This window comes from Meriones unguiculatus, chromosome 7 (genome assembly GCF_030254825.1).
Source record: "Meriones unguiculatus strain TT.TT164.6M chromosome 7, Bangor_MerUng_6.1, whole genome shotgun sequence".
NCBI lineage: Eukaryota > Metazoa > Chordata > Mammalia > Rodentia > Muridae > Meriones > Meriones unguiculatus.
In genome coordinates, this window is record NC_083355.1 from 19,750,125 (window position 1) to 19,766,144 (window position 16,020).

Below are 16,020 nucleotides of genomic sequence, written 5' to 3' on the forward strand. Positions count from 1 at the left end.
TTTTTCAAGACAGGGTTTCTCTGTGTAGCTCTGGCTGTCCTGGAACTCACTCTGTAGACCAGGCTGGCCTTGCACTCGGAGAGATCTGCCTGTCTCTGCCTCCTGAGTGCTAGGATTAAAGGTGCGCGCCACCACCGCTCTGCCTTTTAAACACTGGTCTACACAGTGAGTGTCAGGCCAGCCACAGCCACCTGACTGAGATGGTCTAAAATGTAGAAAAGAGCACATGGTTAAACTACTGTCACCTAAAACACGAGGAAAAATGAAGTTCACGCGAGTGTCTCAGGGCAGGAAAGAAATGAATCTCCTGTAATACAGACAAGTAAAAATCAGCGGGAGGACTTCTGGCTTGAAGATGAGAACCCTCAGAGCAAGGGGTGTTACTTTTAGATTCGTAAAAGACAGAGAAGGCAGGGGCAAGGCATGTACAGATGCCTATGATCCTGGAACTGTGCGGGAAAGGCCATTCTTGGCTAGAATACAAGTGCTAAGCCAGCAGGGTTACACAGCAGGACCCTGATTCAAAAACAAAAGCAACAATGAAAAAGTGGACTACTGGGCAGCTGTCTCAGTGGGAAAGCACAGGGCCCACAAGTGTGAGGGCCTGACTTTGGATCCCCAGAACCCATGGGAACCCAGGCACAATGTTGTAGACACGTATAATCCCAGCACTTCTGCACGGAAATGGGAAGCAGATGCAGAAAAGTCCACAAAGTTCAAGGGCCAGCTAGCCTGGTGTACTCAAATGGTGAACAAGAGACCCTGTCTCAAACAAGGTGGAAGGTGAGCACTGATGCCTCAAGTTGTCCTCAAAAAACAAACAAACCACCATTCCGAGAATTATACAGGTTTGCTGGACAGACAGGCTTTAAGATAATCATTTCCATATCAAAATTTTTAAGGATTCTGGTTTACATTCTGGCAGTTCTACCCTCCAGGACACCAAAGGGTCAAGCCCTGAGGGACCTAAACAAAGCAATAATGGCTGAGCAAGCACGTCTATTTATCTCGGCTTTCTCTCAATGCACACAAAGGTTAAGCAGACAGGAGCAACAGAGCTGAGCTACTCTCCATTTACAAGACAGCGGACCCTGGTTACCAACAGGACGCCTGAATCCTGTGATGCTGACACCACTGCTTTAGGAAGACCGGCTCGTGGCTAGCTCCAGGGAGAGAGCTTGTTCTTCTCACCTTAACAATTTTGATGGGGCTCATGTCCATGCTTTGCTTGGTGTGCCCTCTCAGGAACGGAGGCTCCTCTTCAACCAGCTCAATTTCAAGATCCTCATCTGAAAGTCAACAGAAAAGTAGCCATAAACAAGAAATGACCAGTCATTTTCATTTAAAAAAAAAAAAATTTAATTTCAGGCTGACAAGATGGCTCAGCGGGTAACTGAGTGGTGGAATATGAGAACCAAGGTGAGAATGAGGTGGAACCAATACAAGAATATGGTGGAAAAAGAGAACCAAATACAGCAAATTGTCCTTTGAAAGCTCTGCATGTGCACATGGACAGACAGACGGACACACAGACACACAGGCAGGCAGGCACGCACACAGAAGCACGTGGGCATACACAGCCTCCCAAGACTGGCAGGATGGCTAACGTGTAAAGTCACTTGATGTTCTGAGTCTGGTCCCCAGGACCTATGTGGTAAAAGGACAAATCAACTATAGCAAGTTATCCTGTCTTCCATATATGGGACCTGGCACATATGTGTTTACATGCACACAAATGCATGCATATACAAAACAAATACAATTTTTTAAAACTTAAAAATAAAAAAATAGCTTCCCAGAAAAAAAAGACAGCAGTACAAGTGAAATTCTACCCAAGATGACTGTCCCTCTCCTTCCAGGGCCCTCTAGCCATTTCTAGGACATTTGTACTGTAACCAAAGAACTGATCAGAACTGCTTTCAAAAGAAGCCAAGCCTATGGGAGAATACTGTACTGATATTCTAGATGGCACTAAGACTCTTGTCATCCAACTTCAATACGGAATAATATTTTTTTCCTTTCTCTAAGACAGCATCACCATGTAGCCCAGGCTAGCTTCAAGCTTGTAATGGTCCTGCCTCAACCTTCTGAGTGCTGATTTAACAGCTGTGCACCATCACATCTAGCTTTTCTACATGTCGAAAAATAAGGAGTCTTACACACGTACTAACAGACAAACTTTGGACCTTCGTATAATCTTACTCCTGAAGATGAAAACAGGCTGTGGCTCAGTGATAGTGCCTGCTAGTATATACAAGGCCAAGTTCAACCCCCAGCACCATTAAGGAGAGAATATTATATAAAAATTAAGAGCCAGGAGTGGTAACACATGCCTGTAAATCCCAGCACTTGGAAGGTGGAAGCAAATGGAGGATCATTAGTCCAAAAACATTCTTAGCCACATAATAAATTACAGGCCAGCCTGGGCTACATGAAACTATGATTCAGAAAAACAAATAATAACAATAGTAATACTACACACACACCCAGAAACTAAATATATATGCATATAAAAAGTATAACAGAAAAGTTGGGTGTATGTCACATGTATATGATACTCAGGAGGCTGAGACAGGAAGATCAAGAGTCAAAGTCTAGCCTAGACTACATAATGAGAGTCCCAAGCAAAAAAAAAAAAGAAAAATGGGCAAGTAAATTTATATGTGAATTACTCCAAGGCAATGAAACAAATTAAATGTAACTCTTAAGTGCCAACCTAGATAAACATATTAAGGGGTTGGAGAGTGGCTCAGTGATTAAGAGCACTTGTTTCTCTTGCAGAGAAATAATCCATGCCCACCCAATTCCCAACACCCACATGGCAGCTCACAATACTCTTTAACTCCAGTTCTAGGGAATCAGACTTCTGTCTGCTGGCCTCTTCAAGCACTGCACACACATGGTGCATTTACATACAGGTCAAACACACACACACACACACACACACCAATGAATGAATGAATGAATGAATGATCGATCTAGCTGGGCATGGTGTATGCATCTTTAATCTCAACATTTAGGAGCCAGAGGCAGACGGATCTCTGTGAGTTCAAGGCCAGCCAGGGCTACATAATAGAGAGACTCTGCCTTAAAAAAAAGTTGAATTAAAAAATAAACCTTTTAAAAAATATTTTTTAAAATGGTACTGGGATCAAAAAAAGTAAAACGAATTCAACAGGTACACTGATCTGTGTAAGCATGTGCTTCTACCCCGAGATGAGTGGTGAGCCCAGGGAACAAATGACGAATACCCACTCAGTTAAACTAAAAACAGCCCGCTCTAGCAGCACACCTCGGCAGTCACTGTCCCAATCCCGCAGCTAACCCCAGGGGCAGGCTACCTTCTTCATCGTCCACCTTCGGGAGAATGCCAGTCTCTTCATCGAAGTCTGGAAACTCTTCTTTGGAAAGCACGTTGGCAGCAATCATCTAGTGAAGGAGAGAAGGCAGCACTTGTAAAGAAGAGCTGTAGCTAGGACCAAAATCCTTTTATATCTATATCTATATATATACACATATACATATACATATAATATTTTATTAGTTCTTTGAGAATTAGGCACATGCATACAATGTATTTTCATCATATTCACCCCACTCCTTGCCCTAAATCATCCTGGATGCACACCCACCCCACCCCCGTCTCATAGATCACTGGAGTTCAATTTTAAGATTTATTTATTTTATGGCATTCTGCCTGCATGTGTACCTGAACACCAGAAGAGGGTACCAGATTTTATTATAGATGGTTGAGCCATCATGTGGTTGCTGGGAATTGAACTCAGGACCTTTGGAGGAGCAGTGTTCTTAACCTCTGAGCCATCTCTCCAGCTCCCCAAAATCCTTTTATTCTCCATTAAGTCCAGAGATTTCACACAAGGCAAGCAAACTGTCTTCTCCTGGAGTCCAGCACATTGGAGTCAGAGCGAGGCACACATCCTGTCCCAGGGACCAGCACAACATGGTGCTGAAGGCACGGGCACAGAGGCATTTTCTCTGGGAAAGGTTACCACGCCTTCCCCATCGCCACAGCACTGGGCACATTTCCGTCATATGGATATCACTGTGTAGTTACGTGTTTACCCCTGTCTCTGCCCCACAGGATGCTGAGCTCACGGGCAGGAACCATGAAATACTGTCTCTGCAGCCTAGTGCTACACACACCATCACTCTTTACCTGAGCCATCTCTCCAGCCCCCACACACCATCATTCTAACGCTCGCTGAAGAAAGAGGAAAAGAATGAAGTCAGGATCACACCTACCTAGGCTAGGCCCTAGGTTCACCTCTGTTCACTGTTAGTCTCACACTGCCACCACTGGCCCTGGTGGACAGATGAAGGACACTGAGGCACAATGGGTAGGTAGAAAAATTTGGTTCACAAAACCACTGAGTGGACAGAAGACGCCACAGGCTGCCACGCCTAGGGCCCACACTCCTAAGCAGCACACTGTGTGCTGAGTGGCTGAGACCCTGACCTGTTTGATCTCCCACTTCTCAGGGTCAGAGATGCGGGTGAGCCGCTTGCGTTCCAGAGAGTCATCTTCCACTTCAGGGGCGCTGACGAGGGACAGGTGAGTGGGTCTGTCTGGGTTCCTCATAGACGTCTCCTCGTTGGTCTCCCCGACCAGATTCCGACGTCTATTCGGGTTTAGATCTTCTCCTGTCTCTTGATCCACATCCTAAGGCACAATAAGAAGGGTGCTGTTCACTCACTGTCTTCTGACACGCCCTGGGCCATCAGCTGTGGGAACAGACTAGACATCACCCACCTTCATGCTCAGGCTGGTCTTGGTCCCAGTGAAGGACAGTACTTTGACCTTGACCCTCTGCCCTTTGCTCACAACATCAGCCACATTGGCCACACGGCCTTCCCGTCGGAGCTCAGAGATGTGCACCAGGCCTTCCCACCGCTTCCTGAGAGAAAGTCAGACAGCTCTGAAATACGCCTCAACATGCCTCTTCCCTAACTGAGCTCTACTCCCGCTGCAACTGAACAAAACAGTCTGCACAGGACTGAAACCTCTGCCTTAGGATATAACGCAGGAAGGACATCATGAATTCCATGCGTAAGTCTGAGGCTGCACACACTGCCTACAATGGTGAGACTTTGTCTCTAAAAGATAAGGGAAGATGCCCAGCTGGTAAAGTGCCACACAGGAACATGCGCACATGGATACAGCACACACATAAGGAAGGAAAGGACGAGGAAGGGGCTTAAACTCACAGCACCGAGAAGCTGGTCAAGCAATGAAACTGTGTTGACACCAACACCCTCCCAAAGAAAGATACTGACTGAGGGGGAAGGAGAGATCAATTCTCAATTGCCACAACCAGCAAAGGGCAGATCTCCTGAGAGCAAAGGAAGGAATGATGGGACATTTCAAAATCAAAAAAGAATCGAAGGCTAAGGATGTGGCAGGGAGCTGGCCTAGAATACTCAAGGCCCTAGAAATAATAATAATAATAATAATCAACAAGCTGGACTTTGTAGGACACACCTTTAATCCCAGCAATTGGGAGGCAGAGACAGGTGGATGTCTCTGAGTTTGAGGCCAGCCTGGTCTGCACAGAGAATCCTAGGACAGCCATGGAAGACAGTCTCCATCTCAAAAACAAAACAAACAGAAAAACCAAGACGTCCAGCTGGCAGAGCTGAGCTGACTGAAGTGGAGTTAGTCACAGCTCCTCGGAACATGCACACCCTATCTCAGCGCCGGCTCGCCATCACTGACGTGAATGAGTGCCAACCATTACCTTAGGCCCTCCAGCTGCACGAAGCAACCGAACTGCATGATGCTGGTCACTTTGCCATTGTAAATGTCCCCAATGGCAGGCTCTTCAGGGGGAGGGCGGTCCACATGCTTTTCGCGCCACCTGTCCGGATTCCTCTCCCCATACTTTTCCCGGTCCTTCCGATCTTTGAAGGGACTCTGGCTTCTGCTCCTGGACCGGTATCTAGACTTCCCTTTAGTCCTCTCCCGGGTCCTGGAATGCGACCGGGAGCGGGAGCGGTGTCTCCGCTTGTGGTCTCTGTCTCTATCTCGCTCTCTGTCTCTGGCTCTGTCTCGCTCTCGGTCCTTGTCTCGGTCCCTGTCGCGGTCTCGGCTCCGACTCCTCTTCCTCTTCTTTGTCCTGTCCCTAATAAATCAGCAAGTACCCATTTGAAAACTAGATCAACCCGATCTCACCTCTGCATCCGCAAGCATCCAGGACAGAGCCGCTGTGTATAAGCTAGATGTGCTCTCACGGCTGACCCCAACAGGAATTCCACACCTGTAGTTGGCCTCCTGACTTGTTTGCAGTATAAATGCATTTGGCACGGAGCAATGAAACCCAATCTAGTACACAGCCAGGTAAGAGTCTACACCCTTGCCTCACAGTCTGCTTAACTGGTCCATAAAATTCAACTGTCATAGTATAGTAAGCATGCAAAGGAACAGGATGTAAAGGACAAACCTGTGCTCAGCATCTCTTTGCTTCTCTTGGCCTGCTGCACTGGGCATTAAGGCTTCCAGCTCTTTCAAAACATCCACAGCGACTTTCACGTCTTCCTCATCCAACATGGTCTATCAGTCAGAAATCAGCAAAGTAATGAGAAGGAGAAAAAAAAAAATCTGCCCACTTTCACATCACTAGCCTGTGGAAGTCAGTTTTCTCCTTCCGGTAGGATGTGGGTCCTTTGGACCAAACTCATTGTCAGACATAATGGCAAACACCTTTACCCTGAGCCATCTCTCCACCCCCAGATAGCAAAACTTTTTCTTTTTTTTTTTTTTTCTCGAGACAGGGTTTCTCTGTGTAACCTTGGCTGTCCTGGACTCACTATGTAGACCAGCTGGACTCAAACTCAGAGATCCGCCTGCCTCTGCCTCCCTAAGTGCAGGGATTAAAGGAGTATGCAACCACGCTCAGCGTCAAAACTTTCTAATAGCAACATTCTTTCTGCATTCCCTTTCCTGCTTCCCCGTTTACATTCTACAGCTCTCACTGCTGTCCACTGTGACACAGACCATGGGCAAGGTCTATATCCTAGACTGTTGGGAGCTGAGCCCTGGGACCCTCCCTGAGGGCCTGGCCTGCCAGATAAGCACCGGATGTCAGCAGGCCATAGTTTCTTAAGACCCATTGTTCCCGAAACTGTTTGCTTCGGGACACATCTATGACCGCAGATGTTATCTTTGGGCCTTGTGACCCTTTACCCCACCTTCTCAATCTTGGGGACTTCCCACCAAGGGCCTTGGTATTTTTCCACTACTACTCCCCTTTTCTCGCCCCTCTCCCCCGCCCTGCCAGAACCGTGCTTTAAAAGAAACACTGAAGCTCAATAAAGCTGACACTTGACTGGCAACCGTCTGCTTGTGTCCTTTCTCTCTCTCGCCCATCTTTTCCAGGATTGACCCCCTTCGCCCCCACGAATAACTAAGTCCCAAGGGACGGGACACTAGACTCAGCAACTGCATGTTTCCTTGACTTCCCTAAGCAATGTGGTCTAGTAGCTACGTAAGTGCTTACACTGTATTGGGTAATCTAGCAATGTAAAGCATGTGAGAGGATGTATATACGCTATCTGCAAATATCCTACCCATTTTGTCTGAGGAACTTGAGCATCAGATCTTGGTACCCAGGGGTTCTGGAACCAATCCCCTGTAGGTATCAGGGTACACTGACACCCATTTGTTTACTATCCATCTTTCTCTCCCACTAGGCAGGCTGCTTACATGCTCATTTCCTACTCTCCATCCAAAAATAGCAGAAAACCTTATCTGCTCTCTTTACTGTTACTTACCTGGCACACAGCAAGTATGATAAATCAGCCTGCCTCTATCTTGGGCTCAAAAGCCATCTTATACTAAAAATAGACTAGGTTCGTTCCTGTTTCTGTTTAAACCTCTGTTTCTCAAGGAGTGGGCTATGTCCACCTGTAACCTTACTTACAAATGGTTCTGAAGTGCCTGTTCCCAGAAGGCAACCATGTTTGTTTCCAAAGGTTATTATGACACCTGTTATTACAACCATCTTGCTATGTTCTGCTCCTATAGCCCACCTATTTGCCTGCAAAATCCCCCATTTGGGGGCTGGAGATATGGCTCAGAGGTTAAGAGCACTGGCTGCTCCTCCAGAGGTCCTGAGTTCAATTCCCAGCAACCACATGGTGGCTCACAGCCATCTATAATGAGATCTGGTGCCCTCTTCTGGTTTGCAGGCAGAACACTGTATACATAATAAATAAATAAATCTTTAAAAAAAAAAATCCCCCATTTGGAAACTCCCTACTCCCGAGCTATAAAAACTGTTTTCTCAATATCCAAGGCTGACCTCTGAACCTCACCTTAGCAGGAGGCAGACATATACACAGAATAAAAAAGCTTGCTTTAATTAATTGCTTTCATTAATTAATTGGACTTGGGTCAATGGGCTTTCTCCTCAAATATCTGAGGTTAATAGGGACTCAGTAAATTCTAAAATGTTTTAAAAACAAACTTTGAGAGTTTCTCTCTACGTGGCCCTGGCTGTCGTGGAACTCAATATGTAAACCAGGCTGGCCTTGGATTCACAGAGATCCTCCTGCTTCTGCCTCCCAAATGCCAAAATTAAAAGGATTCATAGCACACTTATCTTAAAATGAAATTTTTTAACAATTTAAAGATTTTAAAAAAGTATACTTCTTAACATGGAATAGAGAAAGAAATTCTAATTTTGTACACTGGGCATCTCTGTCAGGAGAAGTCATTTCACACCTATCTGATATCCCTCACTACTGCTTCCCCAAGTTCCCAAGCATAGGTCCCTTTAATGTTACTCTCTGCTCAGAAAAACTTCATACAACTGATACAAAGTTAAAATCCATACACTCAAGCCAAGAAGAAAAAGAATAAGGACAGAAGACACACACTTAGAGCAGACATTCCCCAAATAGCATCCATACCCGAACTGAAGGGTTGTCTGGCTGGCAAAGGACAGGGAAGAGTTCCTTCAGCTTTTCTTTTTCAGTTTTGGGCTTAACAACTGGATCTTATTTCATTAAGAAGCATGGAAAGGGTTAAAAAAGAGACATATTCAATATTATTACAGGTTAATAAAATAACTTCAACATTAGATTTGTATCAAGCAAAAAAACAAATACTATTTTGCTCCTGCTACATATATCACATAACTACGAGAAACAATTTAACAATTTAAATTTTCTGAATTCACTGACTATGAAAGCCTCAACAAGCTGTCTCCATGAAGGAGGAGAGGGAACATGTCAGTCCTCTGAATGTCTCAGAATGTGACTGGAGCATTCTCTCACTTAGCAACACCTGAGAGCAAGTGCCACCACCCAGAGCCTTCCGGAGGCTCGGCTCAGCTGGGGGTCCACTTACCTTTGCTAGTAGAAGGCTTTGCCGGAGGCCGCATGGTCTGTATGAGACGCAGCAGGTTGCTAATGAGAGAATCCTTCGAAGAAAAGAAGCACAAGACAGAGCATGTCAGCCCCCAGATAAAGTGATTAACTATTTCAACAGGGAAGGGAAAGGGTGTGCTGCAGAGGAGTGTGCTTCTGCACTCGACCTGCGCCGACGAGAGCAAGACAGAGACGGTCAACCTGGGACAGAGATAACCTAGACCAGCAGTTCTCAATGTGCGGAACCCCTTTCACAGGGGCTGCAATCCCTTGAGGGGCGGAACCACCCTTTCACAGGGGCTGCCTAAAACCACTGAAAAACAGATATTTACATTATGATTCATAACAGTAGCACAAATATAGCTATGAAGTAGAAACAAAAATAATGTTATGGTTGGGGTCACCTCAATATGAGGATTGCAGCACTAGAAGGTCAGGGACCACTGGCTTACACCATGCCCACAGATCATTCTATTTCCCATCTTCTACAACTGTCTCCGAACTTAGACTCTTGTTCCTGACTTCCTGATTCGCAGAACAAGAATGTAAACATCCTCAGAAAGTTAATGATGGAATCCTACTGCATTCTCCTAGAAAGTATGGCTGGAAATGCGGCTCCCTAACCAGCATGCCAACGTTACACATTTGATGGCTTACTTAACTTGGACAAAGGGTCTCCTCTCCTTCCTACCTGAAAATCCTTTAGTCCTATTAAAATTTAAATTCAGAGGCAACACCAAAACAAAAGGAAGAAGACAAAGAATCTTCAGATATACATACTGTGAATTCTGCACCATTTTTGACCAGAGAAGCCTTAAAAGTATCAAAGGTGGTATTTTTCTCAGCAAGACTGATCACAAATTCAGCTGTAAATGAGAAAAAAAAATTTTTTTTTAAGGAATTGTAAATGCAGACTCCATCCAAAAAAATTTTTAAGTATGTTAAAAACTAATCAGGTTACCCAATTGTCTTAAGAACTATCATCTACTTGGAGCAAAGAAAAAAAAAAATAAAGGAAGAACATCTATTTAAAAAAATATTTTATTGTATGTGTATGGGTGTTTTGCCTGCAAGTATGTCTGTGTTCCACATTCACACCCGGTGCCTGCAGAAGCTAGAAGAGGACAAGGACCCTGTGACTGGAGTTATAGATGGCTGTGAGCCACCACATGCCCATGGGCCAGGAATCTAACTCAGGTCCTCTGGAAGAGCAGCCCCTGCTCTTAACTGTTGAGTCATCCCTCTAGCTCCACCCACCCACCCCCAAAATCTATTTTTATTTAGTTTTTGAAGCTCAAGAAAAATTTTATTAGCTTTTGAAAGCAAGCAACCAGACAGACAAACTGAAATTCCTGGCAGCTGCAGGGAGAGACAAAAGCCATGTCTTTTAATTTAGGCATGGAGGTCAGAGAAACAGTGAGAAGGCCCAGAGCACCATGGAAAGCAGGCATTAGTTCTTGACCAGTCACTGAAAATGAGGTAAGGAGAAAGGGAAAAGCATGCTTAGTACCAGCCCACCCATTCCAAGCTCTTGTGTCCCAGGACCAAGAATTGCACCAGGGACACAGATTAGACATCGAAATAAAGACCGCAGACTAAGAAAAGCAGGGCTGGTGAGATGGCTCAGTGGTTAAGGGCACTAGCTGCTCTTCCAGAGGACCTGGGTTCAATTCCCAGCACCTGAAAGGAGGCTCACAACTGTCTGTAACTTAAGTTTCAAGGGATCCAATACCCTCTTCTGGCTTCTACAGGCACCACACAAAAGTGGTACACAAACATATATGCAGGCAAAACACACACATATAAAAAATTTAAAAAAAATTAAAAAAAAAAACAAAACACTAGGCATAGTGGTGCACACCTTTAATCCCCGCACTCATAAGGGAAAGGCAGATGGAACTCTGAGTCTGAGACCAGCCTGGTCTGCTCTATCCACTGAGTGCCAGGCCAGCCAGGGCTATCTAGGAGGACCCTGCCTCAAAATAAAACAAAACAACCATTCCTGGGGGTAGAAGTGGACCAGTGGGCTGTTTTGCTCCAGAGGAAGAAAGTGTAAATGGCTGAGACAGTTTGTGTATGTTCTCGGGGGTTTTATAAATGAAAAGATATTACTCCAAAATGTTCAACCAAGCTCGAATGTATTTAAACTGAGAAGACTGATTTGTCCAAGATGGTACATACCCTCTGACCATAAAACTAGCAACTATGCACACCGCCACACTTTCTCTAAGGAGACAACATATGAAAGCACAAGTCCATGCATACACAAGAAGACACATCACACACACACACACAAGAATATTTTTCATAGTTTCTGGAAGATCAGACCCTTTCTATACAAAAGAAGTAAGCTATTACTAGATGATGGAATCTTCAAGCTGAGTAAGTGTGGTGCTCTGAATGAGGATGAGAACCCAGAGGCTCATAATGCTTGGTTCCCAGCTAGTCGAACTGTTTGGGAAGGATTACAGGTATGGCCTTGTTGGAGATGGTATGTGTGTTGGGGGGGGAGATGCAAAATTTCAAAACTCCATGTCAGGTCCTGTGCATGTTTGTATGTTTGTGTGTTTGTGTGTGTCTGTGTCCGTCTGCCTGCGGATCAGGATGTGAACTCTCCAGCACTATGCCTGCCTGCCTTCCACCACACTCCCTGCCATAATGGTAACAGACTAAACCTTTGAAACTATAAGCAAGTCCCCAATTATACACTGTTGCAGGACATTCAATCTCACTGTGATCCCCGAAACTGTGAACTGTAAAAACCTGGCTTTTGTTTGGTGTGGTTCAGCCCAAACACATACCTTTAATCCAAGAACTTTCTGTTTATTTTAAACAGGTGATTATGGTGTGGTTCAGCCCTAACACAAACCTTGAGTCCTAGAGCTTTCCTAGAGGATTTACCAAGAGTAACCGCAGGTCAAGAGGCAGAGGGAAAACAAAGGAGGGACTTTGAGTTGAGGAGTATTTAAGACATTGTAGAGGAGAAGCTCTTGGGCTTTTAGCTTTGGGCTTTTCTTTCTGAGTTGTGAGCTGAGAAGGAAGATCAGCTGGGAGCTTTCTCGGCCTCTGTGAGCTAGCAGGTTTTCACCCCAGCACCTGGCTTCTGAGTCCTCATTGATAAAATTGAACAGTTGTGCTTTTCATTTTTTATAACAAAATATTTTCTTTTTTAGGTGCTACCTTGGTTATGGTGTCTCCTAACAGCAATAAAACGGTACCTAAGACAATACGTATGCACACATTCATGCAGATACCCCCAGAGGCCAGAAGGCATCAGATTCCCTGGAGCTGCAGCTAAAGGCGGTTGTGAGCCTCCTGATGTGAGTGCTGGTTACTGAACTCAGGTCCTCTGAAAAAGCAGTGAGTGCTCTTAACTGATGAGCCAATTTTACAGGCAGTAAAATTTTTTAATTAAAAAAAAAAAAAAAAAAAAAAAAAAAAGATGGCTCAGCGGTTAAGAGCACTCACTGTTCTTCCAGAGGTCCTGAGTTTAATTCCCAGTTCACAACCGTCTATAATGTGATCTGGTGCCCTCTTCTGGCCTGCAGGCAGAATACTGTATATATGATAATTTAATTAAAAAAAATTTTTAAAGCCAAATGTGGCGGTGCACACCTGTAATTCCAGCACTCAGGGAGGCAGAGGTAGGTGGATCTCTATGAGTTTAAGGCCAGCCTGGTCTACAAAGTGAGTCCAAGATAGCAAGGGCTACACAGAGAAACCTTGTCTCAAAAAAACCAAAACAGAGTCCGCATTATTTGCTGACTGGCTCCTTTAATTCCAGCACTTGGAAGACAGAGGCCAACAGATGTTTGTGAGTTCAAGGCCAGCTTGTTCTACATTGAGTTCCAACCCTGTAAGAAATATACAGTGACCTTGTATATTGAGACCCTGTCTCAATAAATAGAGAGAGACAAACAGACAGAGAGAGATAGGAGGGGGGCTGGAGATAGCTCAGCAATTAAGAGGACATGGGTTTAGCTGGGCAGTAGTAGCACATGCCTTTAATCCCAGCACTTGGGAGGCAGAAACAGACTAATCTCTGTGAGTTCAAGACCAGCCTGGTCTACAGAGTGAGTTCCAGGACAGCCAAGGCTACAGAGAGAAACCCTGTCTCTCAAAAAACAACAACAGGGGCTGGAGAGATGGCTCAGAGGTTAAGAGTACCAACTGCTCTTTCGGAGGCCCCAGGTTCAAATCCCAGCACCCACATGGCAGCTCATAACTGTCTGTACCTCCAGTTCCAGGGGATATGACACTCTCACACAGACATGCATGTAGTCAAAACATCAATGTATATCAAACAAAAACAGAGCAAGACCTGGGTTTAATTCCCAGAACTCACATGGCACCTCACAACAATTTATAACTTAGTTTCAAATCATCTGAAACTTTCTGTGGGCACCAGGCATACAGGTGATAACACAGACATACGAGCAGACAAAAACACTCATGCACATAAAATAAAATACTTGGAGCTGGAGAGATGGTTTATAGGTTAAGAGCACTGGCTGTTCTTCCAGGACTCAGGTTCTATTCCCAGGACCCACATGTCAGCTCGCAGCTGTGTGTCTGTAACTTCAGTCCCAGGGGATCTGAAAAGCTCTTTTGACCTCTTCAGGCCCCAGGCACCCCCATGATGCATGGAAACACATGCAGGAAAAACACCCATACGCATAAAATAAAAACAAAGGAAGAAAAATATAACTAAAAACAACAACAACAAAAAAGGTGACACACTCTCACCCATCTTTCAATCACCAATCTCTAAATCTTCCTCCATCTACAACCGTCTTCTCCTCTGACGACAAATGAAGTAACCCTGTACCTATCAATCGGATTGCTCCCCACATGCTCATTCGCATACACGCCCTCTCATTTTCATAAGGTATACACGGTTTGGGTCCATAGCCTTTCTTAAATTCTGTTTGGGTTCCCCTAGTCATGGTTTGCCCCGAAAAATCTAATGACTACTATCCAATAGATAAGAATATGTGGATAATTAGAAACAGCTCAAAGCACAAGCTCAAAGTAGATGCTGACCGCTGCCCCAGCCTTCACTGGCAGCTCTGAGACATGGTCTGTAACAGCTCGGTCTAGAGGGCTCTCAGGAAGAGACCACCGCCTCAGGTTCTCGGAGCCCAAGTCAGGAGGACACACCAACCTTAAGCCTATCAACCATTTTTCTCCAGCCTCCCTCGACCCCAAACTCAGAGGCCACAGGGACCTCCTCCTGCTCACCCAGATCCTTGTCGTTGATGCCCAAGTGGTTGTCCAGCTCCGTGCAAACCTTCGACACCAAAGACAAGTACTCGAGTTTAGCGAGCTCTTCCGCGGGGCCGGGCTCCAAGCCCATCAGGACCCCGGCGGTGGCCACCGCCACAGTCATGGCTACAACTTCCCTTCGGCCTCCTTCCGGTAGGCCAGAAGGCGAAGCTACAGCTTCCACTTCCGGGTCGGCGCTCGTCTCTTGTTTACAATGACTTCGAGAACGTAGAGCGTCGCTGTATGGATCAGCGAGACCAGACAGGAAGCCCTCGTAGAAGGGCAAGACGCTCTGAGTTACGTCGTGCGCTGCGTGGCGCCCTCTATCGGGCAAGAAGACTCTTCCCGCCCTTAGGTTGCTTCACGTTCACGCTCAGCGCGCTTCCGCACTACGTCAGCAGAGGGCGACCGTGGCCTGCGCAAGGGGTTCCCGAAGACGCAGGGCTGGAGAGTCCGCGCGCCTGCGCATTAGAATCACTGCAGGGAGGGTCAGATGGAACAGCACCTGGGAAATACAAATTGACTTGTCTCTGATCCTCTTGGTTGGTGACCTCTCGTCAAGCGATCTCAAGTGACCTTACACCAGGAAACGATAGATTCTGGTTTCTCGTCTGTAAACTGGGATAATACGCTCTAAATGGCTTAGGTAAAGACTAAATCTAATAGCTATGCAAAGTGGCCGGCCCACACAGTAGGCGCACTGCAGACTGTAGTTGAGTTGCTGTTAATACCCCCAAAACTGCCAGTGTCCCAGTAAGGCTGATCGCAAACACTCCTGTTGCCAATACCCTCAGTCCTCTTAGAACCCATTTCTCTAAATGTCAGCTGGGTTGTGAACCTGAGGGCCTAAATTCAGGGGTCCCAACTGAATCTTTTTTCCCCCCCTTTGGCAGAGCCTTTATGGTGGAGGTGAAGGGTTTCTCATATCACAATATTCTGTGTGAAAAATAAGAAAACGCCTCCCATCAATCAAAAGGAAAAAAAAAAAATATTAGCTTTCTCCACTATTTTTTGCTGTGACTCCATTGCACTATTGTATCTTTGAACTCTCACTTCAATGATAAAGATATGCAGGCAAACTGGACACAGTGGTGCTCTCCTTTAATCCCAGCCCTGGTGGGGCAGAATCAGGCCGACCTCTTGAGTTTGAGGCCAGACAAAGCTACGTAGTAAAAGCAGCATTTCCCCCCCCCCCCTTCTGAAAATTGCAGGCAGAGGAATACCAGGGTAGTGGTTCTCACTGCCTCCAACAGCTCCGTGTTTCCAGGTTCCTAAACATTTAATACTTTGCCATCTGAGTTCCTGATGCTCTTCCCTTGGGAAAGCCGGCCGTTGGTGCCTCATACCCACCTGCCAGTGTGGAGTTAG

General features: G+C 45.7%; 1 protein-coding gene across 1 annotated transcript in view; it reads right to left on the reverse strand.

The window, feature by feature from the left end:
- The window catches only part of Dhx8 (DEAH-box helicase 8), a 35,852-nt gene extending 21,029 nt beyond the window's left edge, over window positions 1–14,823 (reverse strand). The window contains exons 1-10 of the mRNA XM_021642782.2: window positions 14,629–14,823; window positions 10,168–10,253; window positions 9,368–9,440; window positions 8,929–9,014; window positions 6,459–6,568; window positions 5,757–6,140; window positions 4,772–4,916; window positions 4,478–4,681; window positions 3,342–3,429; window positions 1,192–1,289 (exon numbers count right to left, since the gene is read on the reverse strand). Coding sequence (XP_021498457.1) covers window positions 1,192–1,289; window positions 3,342–3,429; window positions 4,478–4,681; window positions 4,772–4,916; window positions 5,757–6,140; window positions 6,459–6,568; window positions 8,929–9,014; window positions 9,368–9,440; window positions 10,168–10,253; window positions 14,629–14,776 — 1,422 coding nt within the window. The 5' untranslated portion in view covers window positions 14,777–14,823. The remainder of the gene's footprint in view (window positions 1–1,191; window positions 1,290–3,341; window positions 3,430–4,477; window positions 4,682–4,771; window positions 4,917–5,756; window positions 6,141–6,458; window positions 6,569–8,928; window positions 9,015–9,367; window positions 9,441–10,167; window positions 10,254–14,628) is intronic.
- Window positions 14,824–16,020: the final 1,197 nt, after the last annotated feature.